Source organism: Podarcis gaigeae (genome assembly GCF_964106915.1).
Source record: "Podarcis gaigeae genome assembly, chromosome: 14".
In the NCBI taxonomy this organism is placed as follows: domain Eukaryota; kingdom Metazoa; phylum Chordata; class Lepidosauria; order Squamata; family Lacertidae; genus Podarcis; species Podarcis gaigeae.
In genome coordinates, this window is record NC_139690.1 from 25,463,437 (window position 1) to 25,478,227 (window position 14,791).

A 14,791-nucleotide genomic window follows, 5' to 3' on the forward strand; every position below is an offset into this window, starting at 1 on the left:
TCATGTTCACTTTTCTTTATTGAGCCATTGTAAAATTTTAAATAGAATCATTTTTCTAGGACATTTCATGGGGGAAAACACAGCTTTTTCCATTGTGAACATGGAAATTTACACCTTAAATTTGACCTACAAATTCAGAACAAAAATAAACACTTAAAACTGATATTCTTTGTTGGTAAATAAAATGTAAACATTACATATGTACAAATCTACAACCATTCATTTGTAAAAGTGCTCTTTAGCAAATTAATCCACCAGCTGTACCTCCTGCTTTATAATGCCATATATACACACATTTACATGTAATGAATATCCATTTTCTGTCTTTGGGATAAAGCATTTCCTATTGAAATACTAAAGTCATCTACTTGATAAATCCATTTCTGTACAAAGAGCAAACCTAACATTACAGGGATTATGAACACAGTAAAAAGGAAGAAAATAAGCACTTAAAAGCCTCAAATATGTTTCAGATACCATGAACCATAAGGATAAAAGGCTTTGTTATATTACCAGTAGGAAACACAGAACTGTTCCTAAGTATTAGGACAACTCACTATAAACAGAAGGAAAAAGATTTCAAAACTGCCTTTCAATAACAAAGATTAAAAATGTAAACTCAATCCATGTTTGTTTTTAAGTGAATGTATGGGCCACCACAGACATAGCAGATTTAATTTTGTGTCCGCGGTGATGGTTTTCACTAGAGAGATGCATGGTGATGATTTTCGCTTATCACAATTTGTGATAAGAATGGGGATCAGCCATTCAAAAGGGGGGCGCTGAAACATATTTTGGGTGTGCACAAGCTACTGAGTATGTTTGAAGTAATTCCTTGAATTCTGGCCAAACATGGTAATAGGACAATGTCCCTCTCTATCCTTCTCTCTTACCAAGCTAACACATCAGCCTAGAGGGCTTGATTTTAGTATATACACACTTATGCTATTAGGAAGTGCTGCAACTGGAAAATTATCGGTCACGTTAATTGAAACTTTGATGTTAAGACAGCAGTAGACACACCCACACATACACACACCCTTGTGAGACCATATTCCCCCAAACAGGTTATACATACCATATATGAGTGATTCTGATTTGTCACTTTCTTGGTATCCCTAGAAACACCAGACAGAGCTCAGGAAGAAGCTCTCCATCATAGCTCTAAAGTGCTATAAAATAGTGGCTTTTACACAGCTAACAGAAGCAAGAAGTTGTAGTTCAAAGGCTGACCAGCACTCTACTGTCTTCTACACAATACAAATACCAAATGACTTATTTACATTTGTGGCAACCACAGTGCACATCTTTTCCTTACACAACATAACTGTGTGAATACAACATAGCACAGATACTGTACACAGAAATTAACACCCACCCACGTTACTAGGTACTTAGCAATGTGGCTTCCAAAGTTCTTTACCCACTATATCAGGAGGCATAGCTTTGTCACAAAATTCATGGAGATGACATTCTCTTAAAGTTACCTGTGTTTGTCTGTAATTGCAAGGTGAGTACTGATGTGTGGAAATGCACAAGGAAATTCTCCTATGGAAGCCCGCAGAATTGAATGGAAGCTATGCAAGAGGATGCAGGGGGGACTTATGCAGGAGAAATTCCTAGTTCATTGTGTCCTTAGAGACTACACTTTCAACACACCCAAAGAGGCTTCAGCCTTAAATGTTTTTTGAGCAGCAGGCCCACATGCTGTCCGAATCCAGGAGCAGATTCAAAAACAGTTTGAGACATGGCAAAAGGGACCTGCTGTTCAAAGACAAAGAAAAATTCAAAATGCCTGAAGTAGCTCTTTGGATTCAGGTCTAAGACCAAGTTGCTAAGGCATAGGTTAATAATCCCCATGCAAAATGACTATTAGCATACTAAGAACATAAGAAGAGCCTGCTGGATCAGGCAGATGGCCCATCTAGTCCAGCATCCTGTTCTCACAGTGGCCAACCAGATGCCTGTGAGAAACCTGCAAGCAGGACCTGAGCACAAGAGCACTGTCCCATCCTGTGGTTTCCTGCAACTGGTGTTTAGAAGGACACTGCCTCCAACCAAACCTATTAGCTGGAGAAAAACCAGGAGGAGGTGACAGAATAGGCAGCACATCTTCCTGTAAACAAGGAACTCTACATGTATGTGCAAATTAGAGAAGACACTATAACGTTCTCCAGTTCTCAAAAATTTTAAAGTATCTGGGTTTGAAACACAAGCAGTGAGAAGCCATGCAACAAAAATAAGTTGCTATGATGTTTGCATATTAGCAAACAAGCAATGATATCTAATATATCTGATACACATCTTATCTCAAAGTAGATTACATTCTCTTCCCCAACCCACATGATCCTATTGCACCCAAATTTTCTGTTTGGACAAGCTTGTCCTAAATTCCATTTTGGAACACAGATTATACAGTTCTTTCCTTCAGTTTGTATATAAGCATTTTCCCCAAGCAACTTGCCATACACTTTGGCTGGGATCCAAAGCACCATTCCCCCATTCCCATGTGCCCAGTGGTGCTTTGGGTTTGTCCTTCTTAGGCAGCAGCCCATGGAAGCAGAAATACATGACACACCACTCTGGAAACTGCAGGGAAATTTGAAAGCAGATTGTGAAATGGGTGTAGCCAGGATTTTTGTCTTTTTTGGTGGGGTGAGAAGCTAAGTTAGCTGTGTATTTTTATTGACTGGGGGGGGGCAACTGCCCCCTGTCCCCCGTAGCTATGCCCATGGATTTTGATATTGTATAGGGCAGAAGTAGGGAACATCATAGCCCTGGGCCCTTGGAATTCCACCTGGGCCCAGTCCCTCACCGACTCGGCTCTGTGCCCTCTCAGGTGCTTTTGTATGGCTGAAATGTGTCCTTGAATTGTGATAATTCCGAGTTGCTTCAAGATGGCGGATTCCGCTCGCGGGAGCAAGGGCCTTTCTGATGAAGAGCAGCCACCTGTCTATGTCCCAGATGCCAAATGGGTGTCAGGTGGCCAGGGCTTCTGCCTATGAATCTTGAAGCAACCGACAGACTAAAACCCCTGGAAAGCCGCCACTGTGGAACAAGAACTTGCCGCCTTGAATAACAACACTAGCTCAGATTGGAAGCTGCCAAGAGGATCTCTAAAGTCTGTTTTTGGAAACACTCTTCTAGCAACGGCAAACCTTATGGCATTGTGAAGATCTCAAACATATATATCCAACCCTCCCAAGAGAATTTTTTATGGCTCGGTACAATGGGATTAGCTTCCATTATGAATTTAGCGGCCCTAGTATTACTATCATTTGCCCTGTACAATGTGTTCAAGCCCAGAAAACATGAATTGTGACAATTCCTCCTACTTGCCTGGATGGAGAGGTGGGCAGGGTGTGGGGCTATGTGTTTCCCCAGGAAGAGGTACTTGTTCGAAGTGTGGTGCTTTGAAGAGGGCATCTTCAAATATTAAATAAATGCAAGCAGTGAATTGCCAGGGGGAAAAAAAAAGAATTGTGACAATTCCTCCTGCTTGCCTGGATGGAGAGATGGGCAGGGTGTGAGGCTATGTGTTTCAAAACCTCGGAGTTTTGGATAGCTGGAATGTAGCCTATTGTACAATGGTAAGAGTCACACCCCTTGTCCAATTTTGACTCTGGCCTGACCCAACACCTGGGAGGTTTTCCATGAGGAAATGTGATTCTCAGAATGAAAAGGGTTCCCAACCTCTGGTGCAAAGCTTGTTATTTTGATGAGGAAAGGTCCACAACCCTACAGGGCAAATATTGACCCATGACCCATTGGAATGCCTAAAGTAGCTCTTTAAATGGCAGGCTTTGCAATGGATTATCTGTATAGCGGTGGCTCCCCAACAGCCAACCATGTCGGATTCTTAAAAGTGACAAATGCACGTAACTTATGAAAGCTTCATACAAGTTTGGAATACTTGTCAGCTAAAGTCTGCAATCTTTTAAGTGTGCACTTATGGGGAGGGACAGGAAATACTACAACCTGCACTGCGATTGAGAACAGCATCGATATTTCCACACTACTTTTTAAAAAATGAAAGAGAGAAGGGCTTTATCTGCAAAAAAGACCAGTTGCTATAAACAGCAATATTCTGAGGGAGGACAAAAGTATTGCTTCTGCAACAGGATCACTTGATTCACTATAGTAATTTAAAAAGTTAAAAAAATATGAACTTGCTATAAATAATTTAAAATCTGTTATTATACAACTCTGGTATGAGCTCTGTGACATTTTTAACTTTCTATGTAAACAGTTCTGAAAAGCTTATTTCATTCAAACTTTCAGTACATGATTTTGGTCCATCTCTGCTTAAGCTTTCTGCAATGGACCATTCCGTTTTCTCCCCTACATGTTTTGCAGACACTGTCCACAGCGAAGACAGCCTACTCTGGCCCACGGCTCATAAGTCATTCCAGCAACATTTCCCCCCTTGGAAATCCTAATTTTAAAACAAAGCTGAAGATGCTTTTTTAAATGGAGAAGGGTGAGAGTCTTTCTGAAGTCTTTTCTGTTTCTTCATACAAACCCTGCTGCAATTCATTAGGTGCAATATTTCTTTTTTTAAAGGTACGGCTCCCCAAAAATCTTTCGACATTCCATCACTCCTGTACTTGGAGGCCTATCACAGTTGTGGGTGCTCTTCACCTGATTTACTGTAAGGCGGTCGTAAGCCATTTTGTATTCTCTGTCAAAAGCATCTGTAACGACAGGAGGGGGGAGGTTATACCAGAACAATGGAGAGGGTGCCAGAAATGCTTTAGCTTTGGGATAGCTATGAACTAGGAGTGTTTTCTGCACAGCTCCGATTCATTTCTTGGGGCAGGGGGATTTCCCAGTGGACTCTGCTCAGATAGGGGATTCTGAAAAAGGCACTCTGTCCATGGCTGATTTTAGGGACCAACTCAGGAAGCAAACCTGATAAAAATGATTTACTCTTTTTATAACCTTTTTGTCAGATGACCCATTTCTGTATTTCTGTTTCTTTAAGGTTTGATTTTATATTTTAGGTGGTTGTACACCACACAGATATATTTTATATGCTTTTGTGATGTATGAATTATTACTATTGTTAATATTAGTGTCTGGTTCTTTTCTGTAATACTGTGTGTGTGTGTGTGTGTGTGTGTGTGTGTGTGTTTTCAAGAGACTGATGCCATTTTAGACAACAGTTTTGCATTCATGTTTCACAAAAGAGCCTGCCTGAAGCACTTCATCATACAATTCCTTTTAAAAAATGTGTTATATCCTGATTAGCAAGACGAACCAATAACCTCAATTGGGAGCTGATGGGTGGCCCCCAAATGGCTTGTGCTTCCAACTTAGTGGTGTTCCAACTTAGTGGCAGCAACAGATAAATAGTAGTTGCTTGCAAATTGGGCAGGTTTGCACAATGCTAAACCATGGGTGCATGCATTAGAATTAAGCCAGAGCAAAACCTTCAGCTCAGAATAAAAATTTCTGCAGCATTTACTCTTGAGTTTTCATTAATCCTGAGTTATGAATGAATATGAATAAGAGATTATTGTTTTAAAACAAACCCTGGTAAGTTAAAAAAAAAAGTCCTCTTCATATTCCTTGGTTTGAAAATGGCTTGGTCACGTTTTAGTGACCATCAATAGTCTGAGTCAGAGGAATAAACCCATTCCTATTCCCTTTATAAAATCTTCCCCACTCTTGTTTGCCTGAAGGTGATCTTCACCGCACACAGGCGAATAGCTATTTACGAGTCTGGCTTTACAGAAAAGAAGCAACTAGGTTTAAATTATTATACTTCATCTAAACAGGATTGTGAAAGATGCTTTAAAACAAAAAGTATCATTTTAACTCTTGAAGTAACAGTTTACAATGACTACTTTTATGCGCACTTAGCACAACACAACACAACTTGATGGCTTACCTATATCAATGTTATCCCTTCCAAGCGCAACAAGAGAGAGGAATAGTATTTCTCTATAAAGGCTCCTAAAAAAGATACATTGGAAAGTGTTATTTTAAAAACCACAATCTTATATGAACCTACTATACTTCATATAATCCGGACATTCTTCTCCAACATATATTAAAAAGTATCGATTTTTGCATTGTTATTATTATTTGTAACTGGGTCATGATGATAGCCCTGCCAGGTCTAGAAAACACACCATGAGGTGAAGGGGAGTTCTCACTGTTAAAAGAGATTGGAAGGCTGGATTGCACCTGTGGCGTTTGCCTCCTAGGATGGGTCAAGGAAAGGGTTAAAATGGGTGTGATGTGATTGGCCAGTGAGAATGCAAGGGGGGAGTAAAAGATAGAGTGGGAGGTTTTGAAAAGTCAGTTGAGGTTGGGAGTTGGGGTTTGTCAGTTGGGAGTTGAGGTTTGGGTGTTGGAGAAGGAAGAGGGTGGAATAGGCAGTGGGTTGGTCGAGTTATTGTGAGAGAGTGAGAGGAATCGTTAGGGAGTTAAATAGATAGTTGGGAATAATTCAGTTTGAAGTTGTTAGGAACTAAGATTTAAAAAACTGACAAGAGAAAAATAAACCGAAACCATACACTTATTCCTGCACTTAAAAATAAACTGTCTGGACTCCATGTGTCCCCGTGAGAAGCGGGGTGGTGACAGCAAAGAAAACAACCGCAGTGGTGGCACAGGGTCAATAGACCGTGAAACGCCCGGGGGCCCTGTGTGATCGCCACAGCACCCTACTCTCCTTGCCAACCTGGGCATAGAGGTTAGGTCCAGATGAAAGCTCTACTCCAAAACATCTGGGGTGGGCACCAAGCTGGAGAAGGCTGTTCTACTTTGTACTAATTACCGTATTTTTCGCCCTATAGGACGCACCGGCCCATAGGACGCACCTAGATTGGGGGGGAATAAAGGGGAAAAAATATTTCCCCCCCCAGGCGCGGGGCTGGGGCGGGGGAAGCCCGAGCTTCCCCCGACCCCAGCCCCCAGAACGGGTGCCAGAGCAATGGCGAAGCTGCGTGCAGCTTCGGCATTGCTCTGGGAGCTTGCCGGGCTGGGGGGATAGCTTCCTGAAGCCTGCATTCACCCCATAGGACGCACATACATTTCCCCTTCATTTTTGGAGGGGAAAAAGTGTGTCCTATAGGGCGAAAAATACGGTACCCTTTTTCTTATTTATACCACATAGTGGGACTGCAATTGACACAAGGTTTACATTCCCAGAGACTGTGTGCAAAGGCAGAATCACGCAAAGGCAGAACAAGCCCTGGAACTGTCCCTGCCATCCAAGATTTTGAGAATGGGGCTTCCTGAGATCTCATGAGAGTCTCCCACAGCTTGGTAAGCTGGGTGGAGGGTTTAAAAGCTCTTTCTGTTAAGGATTTTTGTGTCATGGAAATAATTTTTAAGCCCTCTGCCTTAACACGCTCTGGGAGGCTCTTGAGAAGACTCCCAGAGCCTGATAAACAAGCTTGCTCCTCTATCTATCTATCTATCTATCTACCTACCTACAGGGTGAGTCTTTTAAAAGAGGCCCCGTGGAACATGTGTACTCTGTATCCACGGGGCCTGTTTTAAAGGACTCACCCTGTATCTATGTCAGGTGATCTGCAGAAGCTGCAATCACGTTAAGTGCATGCTTTTGCAGTGCCCTTGAGCCTGGGCTCTACATAAACACTGTTTTGTAATGCCTGACATTGCTTCCCTTTGTTCTGTTTTTGCCTCTGGGGTTGAGCGAAGGGCGCCACTTTGCTATGTTTCCACATTTTTTTGTGAGCCATGGTGTTTTTGCATTGTGACCCACTTAGGAGAGCACAGTGCAGTAGGCATGATCAAAATGCAAAGCTGGTCCAACTTGCTTCCTATTCCAGCTACCTACATCCAAAGAAAGTGGAGCAGAAGCTCTGACACACCTTGTCTCTTTGAAGCAGCCAGGATGTGAGGGGGGGAAGTCCCTATCTGAATAATTTTTATGGCCCTTCCCCCATAACAAATGAGAAGAATGAACCACTCTGACTGCCACCCTCCACTGAGTGAGAAAGCCTTGATGTTTAATAGTGCATTTGTGATCCTCGTTGCTGCTTTGCCAAATAGGATACACACAAACACAGAGCACTGTGGCTGCTTGGACTGAGGGCATAGGTTCAAGGAGTCCGGTGAATTGGTCTGGGATCACCTGGAGCTGCAGCATTGTTGAATCTTATCAGATATGGACATGATTTGGGTGGGAGACCACTGGAAAGCCCACAGGACTGGATATGCATTTAAGACATTTTCTTTTAAAAATACTGCAAGCCTTTTTTTGTGGGTGGGTGATTACGTTCCAGTGAACACTGTGAAATAATAACTGCCACCACCTCTACAAGAAAGAGTGCAGAGTGTTTGTTCTAAAGGAGCATTCAGTTATCAAACACATAGCACGAAATGATGTTACAGCCCATAAGGCATCCTATCAAGAGGCATCCTTCTTCAAGATGCAGAACATCAAAGCGTTGATACTCTCAAGGGGATGAATGACTTCCTCCTCTTACAACATGATACCATAGGCTTCTTTTTAACTGTGCTCATTTACCTTTGCCTTTTCATCTGTGGCCATTTGTTCAGTCTCTCTAGGATCTGGCTCATTGGCCCATAGACATCATTCATCTTAATACTCTTCACCATGCTTCTTAAGAGCTCCTGGTTAAATGAGCTGTCATCGTTCTGCAGTAAGCGAACCATTGGGTAATTTTGTGCTGGGGAGAAGGAATAAAAAGGAATATTTAAGAAGGAAATGAAAAACAGCAGTGACGGGGTAGGGGGAATAATAGCTGAAAGAGAAAAACAAGGATACCTTTTAAGTTGGCTCTGCAAAAAAACACTTGTCATATAAAGACAGAATCAGGATAAAGGGAGTACAAAAATAAAGCACAAAAAAGCAAGTCATAAAAGGGAAGTTCTGGCCAGTAGCATATAAGAGTTGCAACCAAATGGGTATTAAAAGCCAATTCAAAAACAAGCATTGAGACCAATGCAAGGTTTTACTCAGGTGACCCTGCAAGTAGTGGTGGCTGGTGTACATTGAGACAGGTGGGGAGGAAGGCAGAGAAGCAGGAGATGCAGAACCAATGACAGGTGGAGCTAAGAGATGCTAGTTTAGCCTGCATCTTCTTCCCTGGAGAGGGCCACAATGACAGCACTGAGACTAAGGTGGAGGAGGAAGCTGGCAGCCAGAGCCACCTCCTAGGCTGGATATAAGGCAGGTAGATGGGAAGGCTAGCTGGGTCTGGCAGAGGGTGATGGGGCAGTGTCTCCATTTGTCTTAATGGACCAGCCACCTCTGCCTACGAGGCAAATCACCAACACAACTCCAATGGTTCATCTTAAAAAAAAAAAAGGATAGGAATTTAACAATTGAATGGAAAAAAGGCTGGAAAATAAATTTGTGCTAAGGCAGTACACTGTAAGCCAAAAAGTTACTGTATAAAATATACACACATACACACTAAAAAGGGGAATAATTTAAAAATAAAAATAAAAAAGCAACCTGAACAGTACAGAATGTAACACTCACTCTCAAACACAAGTGTTTGGTTTTGACCTGCAAGACAAACAGATTAGCACAATCAAAATTCCCATTGCTTATCAGCTTAAGTTACTGGTGATCGTAGTGAGGAATTTGTTCTAAAAACAGCACACAACAGCTTCCAGGCTGCATGCTGCATCACTTACTCTGTGCATTCCACAGAATATAGAGAGGCTGCCCTGGATCCTTATGCAATTTCATGTTGTCCCACAGCATCTGAATTAGAACGTACTTGCTGTCCTCTAAGATGCAGTTCCTGGGAATCTGAGCAATAAGAACACAAAAGACAAGACTGAACATAATAGCAGGAAATTACAGAACAGCATCAAACTTCCTTGATGCCACACACACAGTGGGAAAGAAGGATAACAATTCTGACTTTCGGCTATAGAACTGTAAGCTTCTTCTCTGCTAGGGCCCCATTGAAGAGTTATGAATACCCTGGCCAGAGGTGAAAGTAGGTATGGCTAAAGGCAAAGAAGTAAACAGGATTGACACCCTAGCCTGTGAGGGAAGGTATAATGGGGTTTTTCGCTCTTTGTTCCCTGCAGTGGTATGGATTTGGATTGGCCCCCTGTTCCTGTGCCATTGTCACAAATTGAACTTTTTCCCCCAGTGCAAGGAGCAGACTCTTCGATCCAGATTTGAAACACAGTGGAGGAGGGGTAAAACGAAAAACAAAAAACTATGCACAGTCCCCTGCCACCTACTATTCTCCCAGTCCCCTGCACTGGCTATTGGCATCTCAGCTAGTCTGGTCCAGAGACTAGACATGCACTTATTTTCCATTCTTGAAGCATTCTGCAAGGATGAGCAGAATACTGCTCAGTCTTCAATTTCAGAGATCTAGCCAGCATGCTTTCAGTACTCATTATGAGGATATCAACAGGATCTCTAGAATCAGAAACTATCCCAGAACTTGTTCAATACAGGTCTAAAACAGATTGGTAGTTCTCTCTCTTCCTGCCCCAAAACACACACATGCACAGTCCCAAAATCCCTGGAGTGGGAATCTGTAGGAGCAGAGAAGAGCTGCAGTCGGAAGGCACAAGGTTTATAATAATTTGTCAAGCCCTTAAAACAAATGTACAGCCATTTTTTCATACCTTTGAATTCTTATTACAATGCTCAGAGGACAGTATTAATCCTGGTAAATTACTGGGTAAGTCCAGGCGTCGAAAATACCACACTAGATTCCAGAACACGATGGGATGGTGGTCCACAAAGTCTGGCACTGTTATCACATGATCCCCTTCGTTTTCTAATAAACTTTCAAGCTCCTTCCATACAACAAGAGGACTCAGGTATGGTACAGTTATGGGCTCTGGACTCTGCAAACGCCACTCCAACCCCAAAGGATCCTATTGCATATATAAAGAAATAAAAATAAACATTTTTTTGTATTTATTATTACATTTGCATTCCATCTTTTCTCTGAGGAGCTCAAAGTGACATCATACATGGTCCTCTCCACCCCCACCTTATCCATTTTACCCTCACAGAAATCCTGTGAGGTAGGCTAGGCTGAGAGACTGTGACTGGCCCAAAGTCACCCAATTAGCTTCATGGCTGTGTGGGGATTTGAAACCTTGTCTACCAGGTTCTAGGCTGACACTCTAACCACTAACCCACATTGGGTCTCATGATTAGCTAAGTTCTACTTTAAAGGTTCTTCTTCAGGAGCTACTAAAGTGGGTAAGAAGAGGCAGCCTTCTCAGTCGCAACTCTCTTGAGAACCTATCCTAGCGCTTACACTGATGTCCTTTAGATGCTAGGAGAAGACTTTTTCATTTTCCTAGCCTTTTGTTCTCTGATGGGCTTTAATTTGGGGAAGGGCCATGGCTCAGTGTTAAGAGCAACTGCTTTATGTGCATAAAGTTCCCAGGTTAAATCCCTAGCATCTTCTGATAGGGCTGGGCAAAGATTCCAATCTGAAACTCTGGAGAGCTAATGCTGGTCAGTGCAGACAATATTGAGCTAGATGGATCAATGTCCTGACTTAGTAAAAGGAAGCTTCCTATGCTCCTAACATCCACTGTTGTTTGACTAGTGTTTTATTGAGTATCATTAAAACATAAGAGCCTGCCTGCCAGATCAGACCAAATGCCCTTTAAGTCCAGTATCATGTTCTCCCAGTGGTCAACCAAAAGTCCCAAAGGGAAGCCCACAAACAGGACCCAAGTGCAACAGTGCTCATTCCACTTGTGATTCTCAGCAACTGGTATTCAGAGACATGCTGCCTCCAACAGTGGAGGGAGAACATGGTGGCTAGTAGCCATAGGATAGCCTTATCCTCCATGAATTTGTCTAAGCCATTCAAATTGCTGACTATCACTGCCTCTTGTGGGATCAAGCTTCATAGTTTAACTCTGTGTGACACTTCTGGGATTATACCATTGGTCAATTATCCCCCCTTTGGTAAATTTTAAGCAGAGCAACTAGCGCCAACATGGTAAAAGCAATTGTGCTTTGCAGAATCTTTGATTGCTCTGAATATCCCAGTTAGGAAGGCAAGAAAGAAGGCCTAAGTACTCACAGCTGTCCCCTGCAATGTGGTAGGCAAGCTCCCAGTGGGAACAATGTGACTGTGCTTGTGATGCTCTGTTTCCTCCACCTCCAGGGGACTGAAGGTACTCATGCTTCGAGACAAGGCGTGACTGGTGTGCTCAGTCCCAGCAGCATTTTGCCTTCTTGAAGGGATCTGAATGCTTCTGGCACAGGTGCTATCAGGCTCTTTGGATCTGTTACCAACAAAAGAGTATTTGTATTTGTATTTTTTATTTTACCTGAAATCACACATTTTAAAAATCAACATCTACCTCCCCCCCCCCATACACACAACTCTACAATAAAAAGAAAATGTAAGGTCAAACACTGTCCTGTTATTTGCTGTTCTAACACATTGCACATAGAATTCATCCTTCAATAAACTTGCTTGCCTGCTGTCTGATAAATGCCTGCCATACTGCTAACTGGTTCTTAGGTGGGCAGAAAATAGACTTCAGTTTAACCACTAAGCCAGAACACAGAGTTTTTCTTATTCATGTATCTGAGCCATTTCATGACAACCTCCTCCCCATTTCCCTTGCATCTTCTAAAATTTATCTAACTGATGGGCATAGATTATTACCGTGCCACTGTTGATTATTAATAAAAATTAGCATAATGATTCATGCTGATTTTACTGTGGCTTTCTAATGGGTATTTTGGGTAGACTGTTGCTTTTCTGATGTTGCTTTATGGTTTTCATTTTTATCGCTGAATCGGCCCAAGGACCACCGAAGTCAGCATCCTCTTACCCACTTTGAGCAGTCAGGATGGAGTGGGCAACCATGACTTGCCTGTGGTCATTTATTAAAGTATTATTAAATGTCCACAGGCATGTCAATTTTTTTTCTTTGACTGAGTCAAAATATGATGATTTTACCTATTTGAATGCAAGTCATCCTGAGCAGGTATTAGAGATGCTGAAAATCGTGATGTGGTATCAGAGATGCAGGACTTTGCTGCATGGTTGAAAAAAGATGATGGAAGCTGCATGTTCTCTGAAGATGGACTGGATTTCAGGAAATATCTATAAAAAGTATCAAAAAATGTTGCAATTAGACAACACACATTTGGAAATACTGCAAGCAAGAATCCAATGGCAAATAATCAGTTACCTTCCAGGACCCCGTAGATCTCTGATTTCGATGTTCAGGGAAGGCAAGAATTGGTTTCCGCAGAAAGGGCATGTGGTGTTAAGGTTGGAATCATCTGCTGTCCAGCCTGCCATGATTTCTTCATCATGTACAAGACAGTCACAGGTATGGCATCTTGAACAGCTTGAGATGAGGACCTGTGGAAAGCACTTCATTAAAGGCCCCAGTGTGGCTTTTGCCCCCAGTAGCAAGAGAAATCCCAAGTCATACCAAACTGCAATAGAAACCCAGCTGAATTCATAAAACCTAGAGCTGGGCTGAAAGCGCCTCTCGGCTCTGCATCCTATTCTTTGGCTGAAAACTTCAGTGGGGCTGGAGATTCCCATTTCAAATTGACCACCAAAGGAAATCTTAAAATACAGTTGGAAATGTTTGTAAATATTAAACTTGTTTTCGTATTTTAGATTCATTCATTGAAGTTGAAAGTAAATAATGTATCATGTATGCAGATGCACACAAGGTTTGAATATGTTGCATTCTGATAGGTTACAGTGAAACATCAAGTAAAATTTTCACTGTTTTTCAGGTTTTGGAGATGAAAACAGTCCAATTCCAGACGTGTTTTTTTGGAAAGCAAATCTGAATTCAGTGTAGCTGACCTCTAAGTTAAGCGTGTACAGAATTACAGTCTTATAGCTGAACTGGATGGCTAACAAAAATGCTTGCTTGTGGACTTATTTGCAAGGCAACTTCAACCATGTCTTTGTCATCTGCTCTTACATTTACATGCTGGAACTAAAAGGGGCTGAGCAAATAAGTAAATGTGCTCTCAACTCCCAGCCTTCCTGAGCAAAAACTGCCCTCATACCAATTAAACCAATTAAAACGTCAGTTGTCTAATCTACTAATTAAGCTAATTAAAGATTGCAGGCCTAAAAAAACAACAACCAGCAGTTCAGTTTCAACACATGAATCCACCAAGGCACGAAGATGTTCAATTCAAGGTACTCAGAGATCAGCAACCTAATCCACCAGCAGCATATCCTCTTTCTGTTAGTGACCTTGTTTTAAGGCAGGATGTGGAAGCTTCTGCCTTGCAAGGGCCTTTGGCCCAAGGGCTGGGGAAAGGAATGAGCAGAGAAGAGAGGGCAAAGACACCTCTTTGCATGCTGTGAGCCAAATTCAGTTTGCCTCTGGGGACTTCAATTGGACAGGCAGGATGTTTCTCTCTCACACATGGCTTGTTAATTCAAAGCAAAGAATGTTGGGCTGCATTCTCTTCAGCCGGCTGCATAATGGAACCACAAGTAGCAACACAGCCTGCTTCTCTGTTAATTAAAAAACAAAACAAAACCGACCCTGCTTGACCTCTCAGCATACAGAGACTTTTTGGGGAGTCTTTCAGTCTAGGGCTCCTGGGCAGAAACTCCATAAGAGACCCCAAGAAAAAGTTTACAGTGTGGGGGGGAGAGATGTTGGAATTCCACACCCCACAAGAGCCACAGGCCCATCTCTACAATGTATGGCTGCTAACTGAGCCTCACACCATTTTACACCATGGTCGGCTGCCCCTGAACACCACCATCATCACCACATTTCCTGTAAAGGATGCGAACAATTCAGCTAGGTACGCAAGACTTGTTTGACA

The 14,791-nt window shown here is 42.3% G+C and overlaps 1 protein-coding gene and 1 long non-coding RNA gene across 3 annotated transcripts in view; one reads left to right on the top strand and one right to left on the bottom strand.

The window, feature by feature from the left end:
• The window catches only part of DENND4A (DENN domain containing 4A), a 62,391-nt gene continuing 47,600 nt past the window's right edge, over nt 1-14,791 (bottom strand). For both annotated transcript variants that reach the window (XM_083713040.1, XM_083713039.1), the window contains exons 24-31: nt 13,165-13,340; nt 12,930-13,076; nt 12,039-12,243; nt 10,609-10,863; nt 9,649-9,766; nt 8,510-8,672; nt 5,894-5,958; nt 1-4,694 (exon numbers count right to left, since the gene is read on the bottom strand). In XM_083713040.1, coding sequence (XP_083569166.1) covers nt 4,558-4,694; nt 5,894-5,958; nt 8,510-8,672; nt 9,649-9,766; nt 10,609-10,863; nt 12,039-12,243; nt 12,930-13,076; nt 13,165-13,340 — 1,266 coding nt within the window. In that variant the 3' untranslated portion in view covers nt 1-4,557. The remainder of the gene's footprint in view (nt 4,695-5,893; nt 5,959-8,509; nt 8,673-9,648; nt 9,767-10,608; nt 10,864-12,038; nt 12,244-12,929; nt 13,077-13,164; nt 13,341-14,791) is intronic.
• On the top strand, nt 6,329-14,034 carry LOC310831978. Its single transcript, XR_014558082.1, has 3 exons — nt 6,329-6,349; nt 7,162-7,278; nt 13,730-14,034. It is a non-coding gene; the product is annotated as an uncharacterized lncRNA (long non-coding RNA).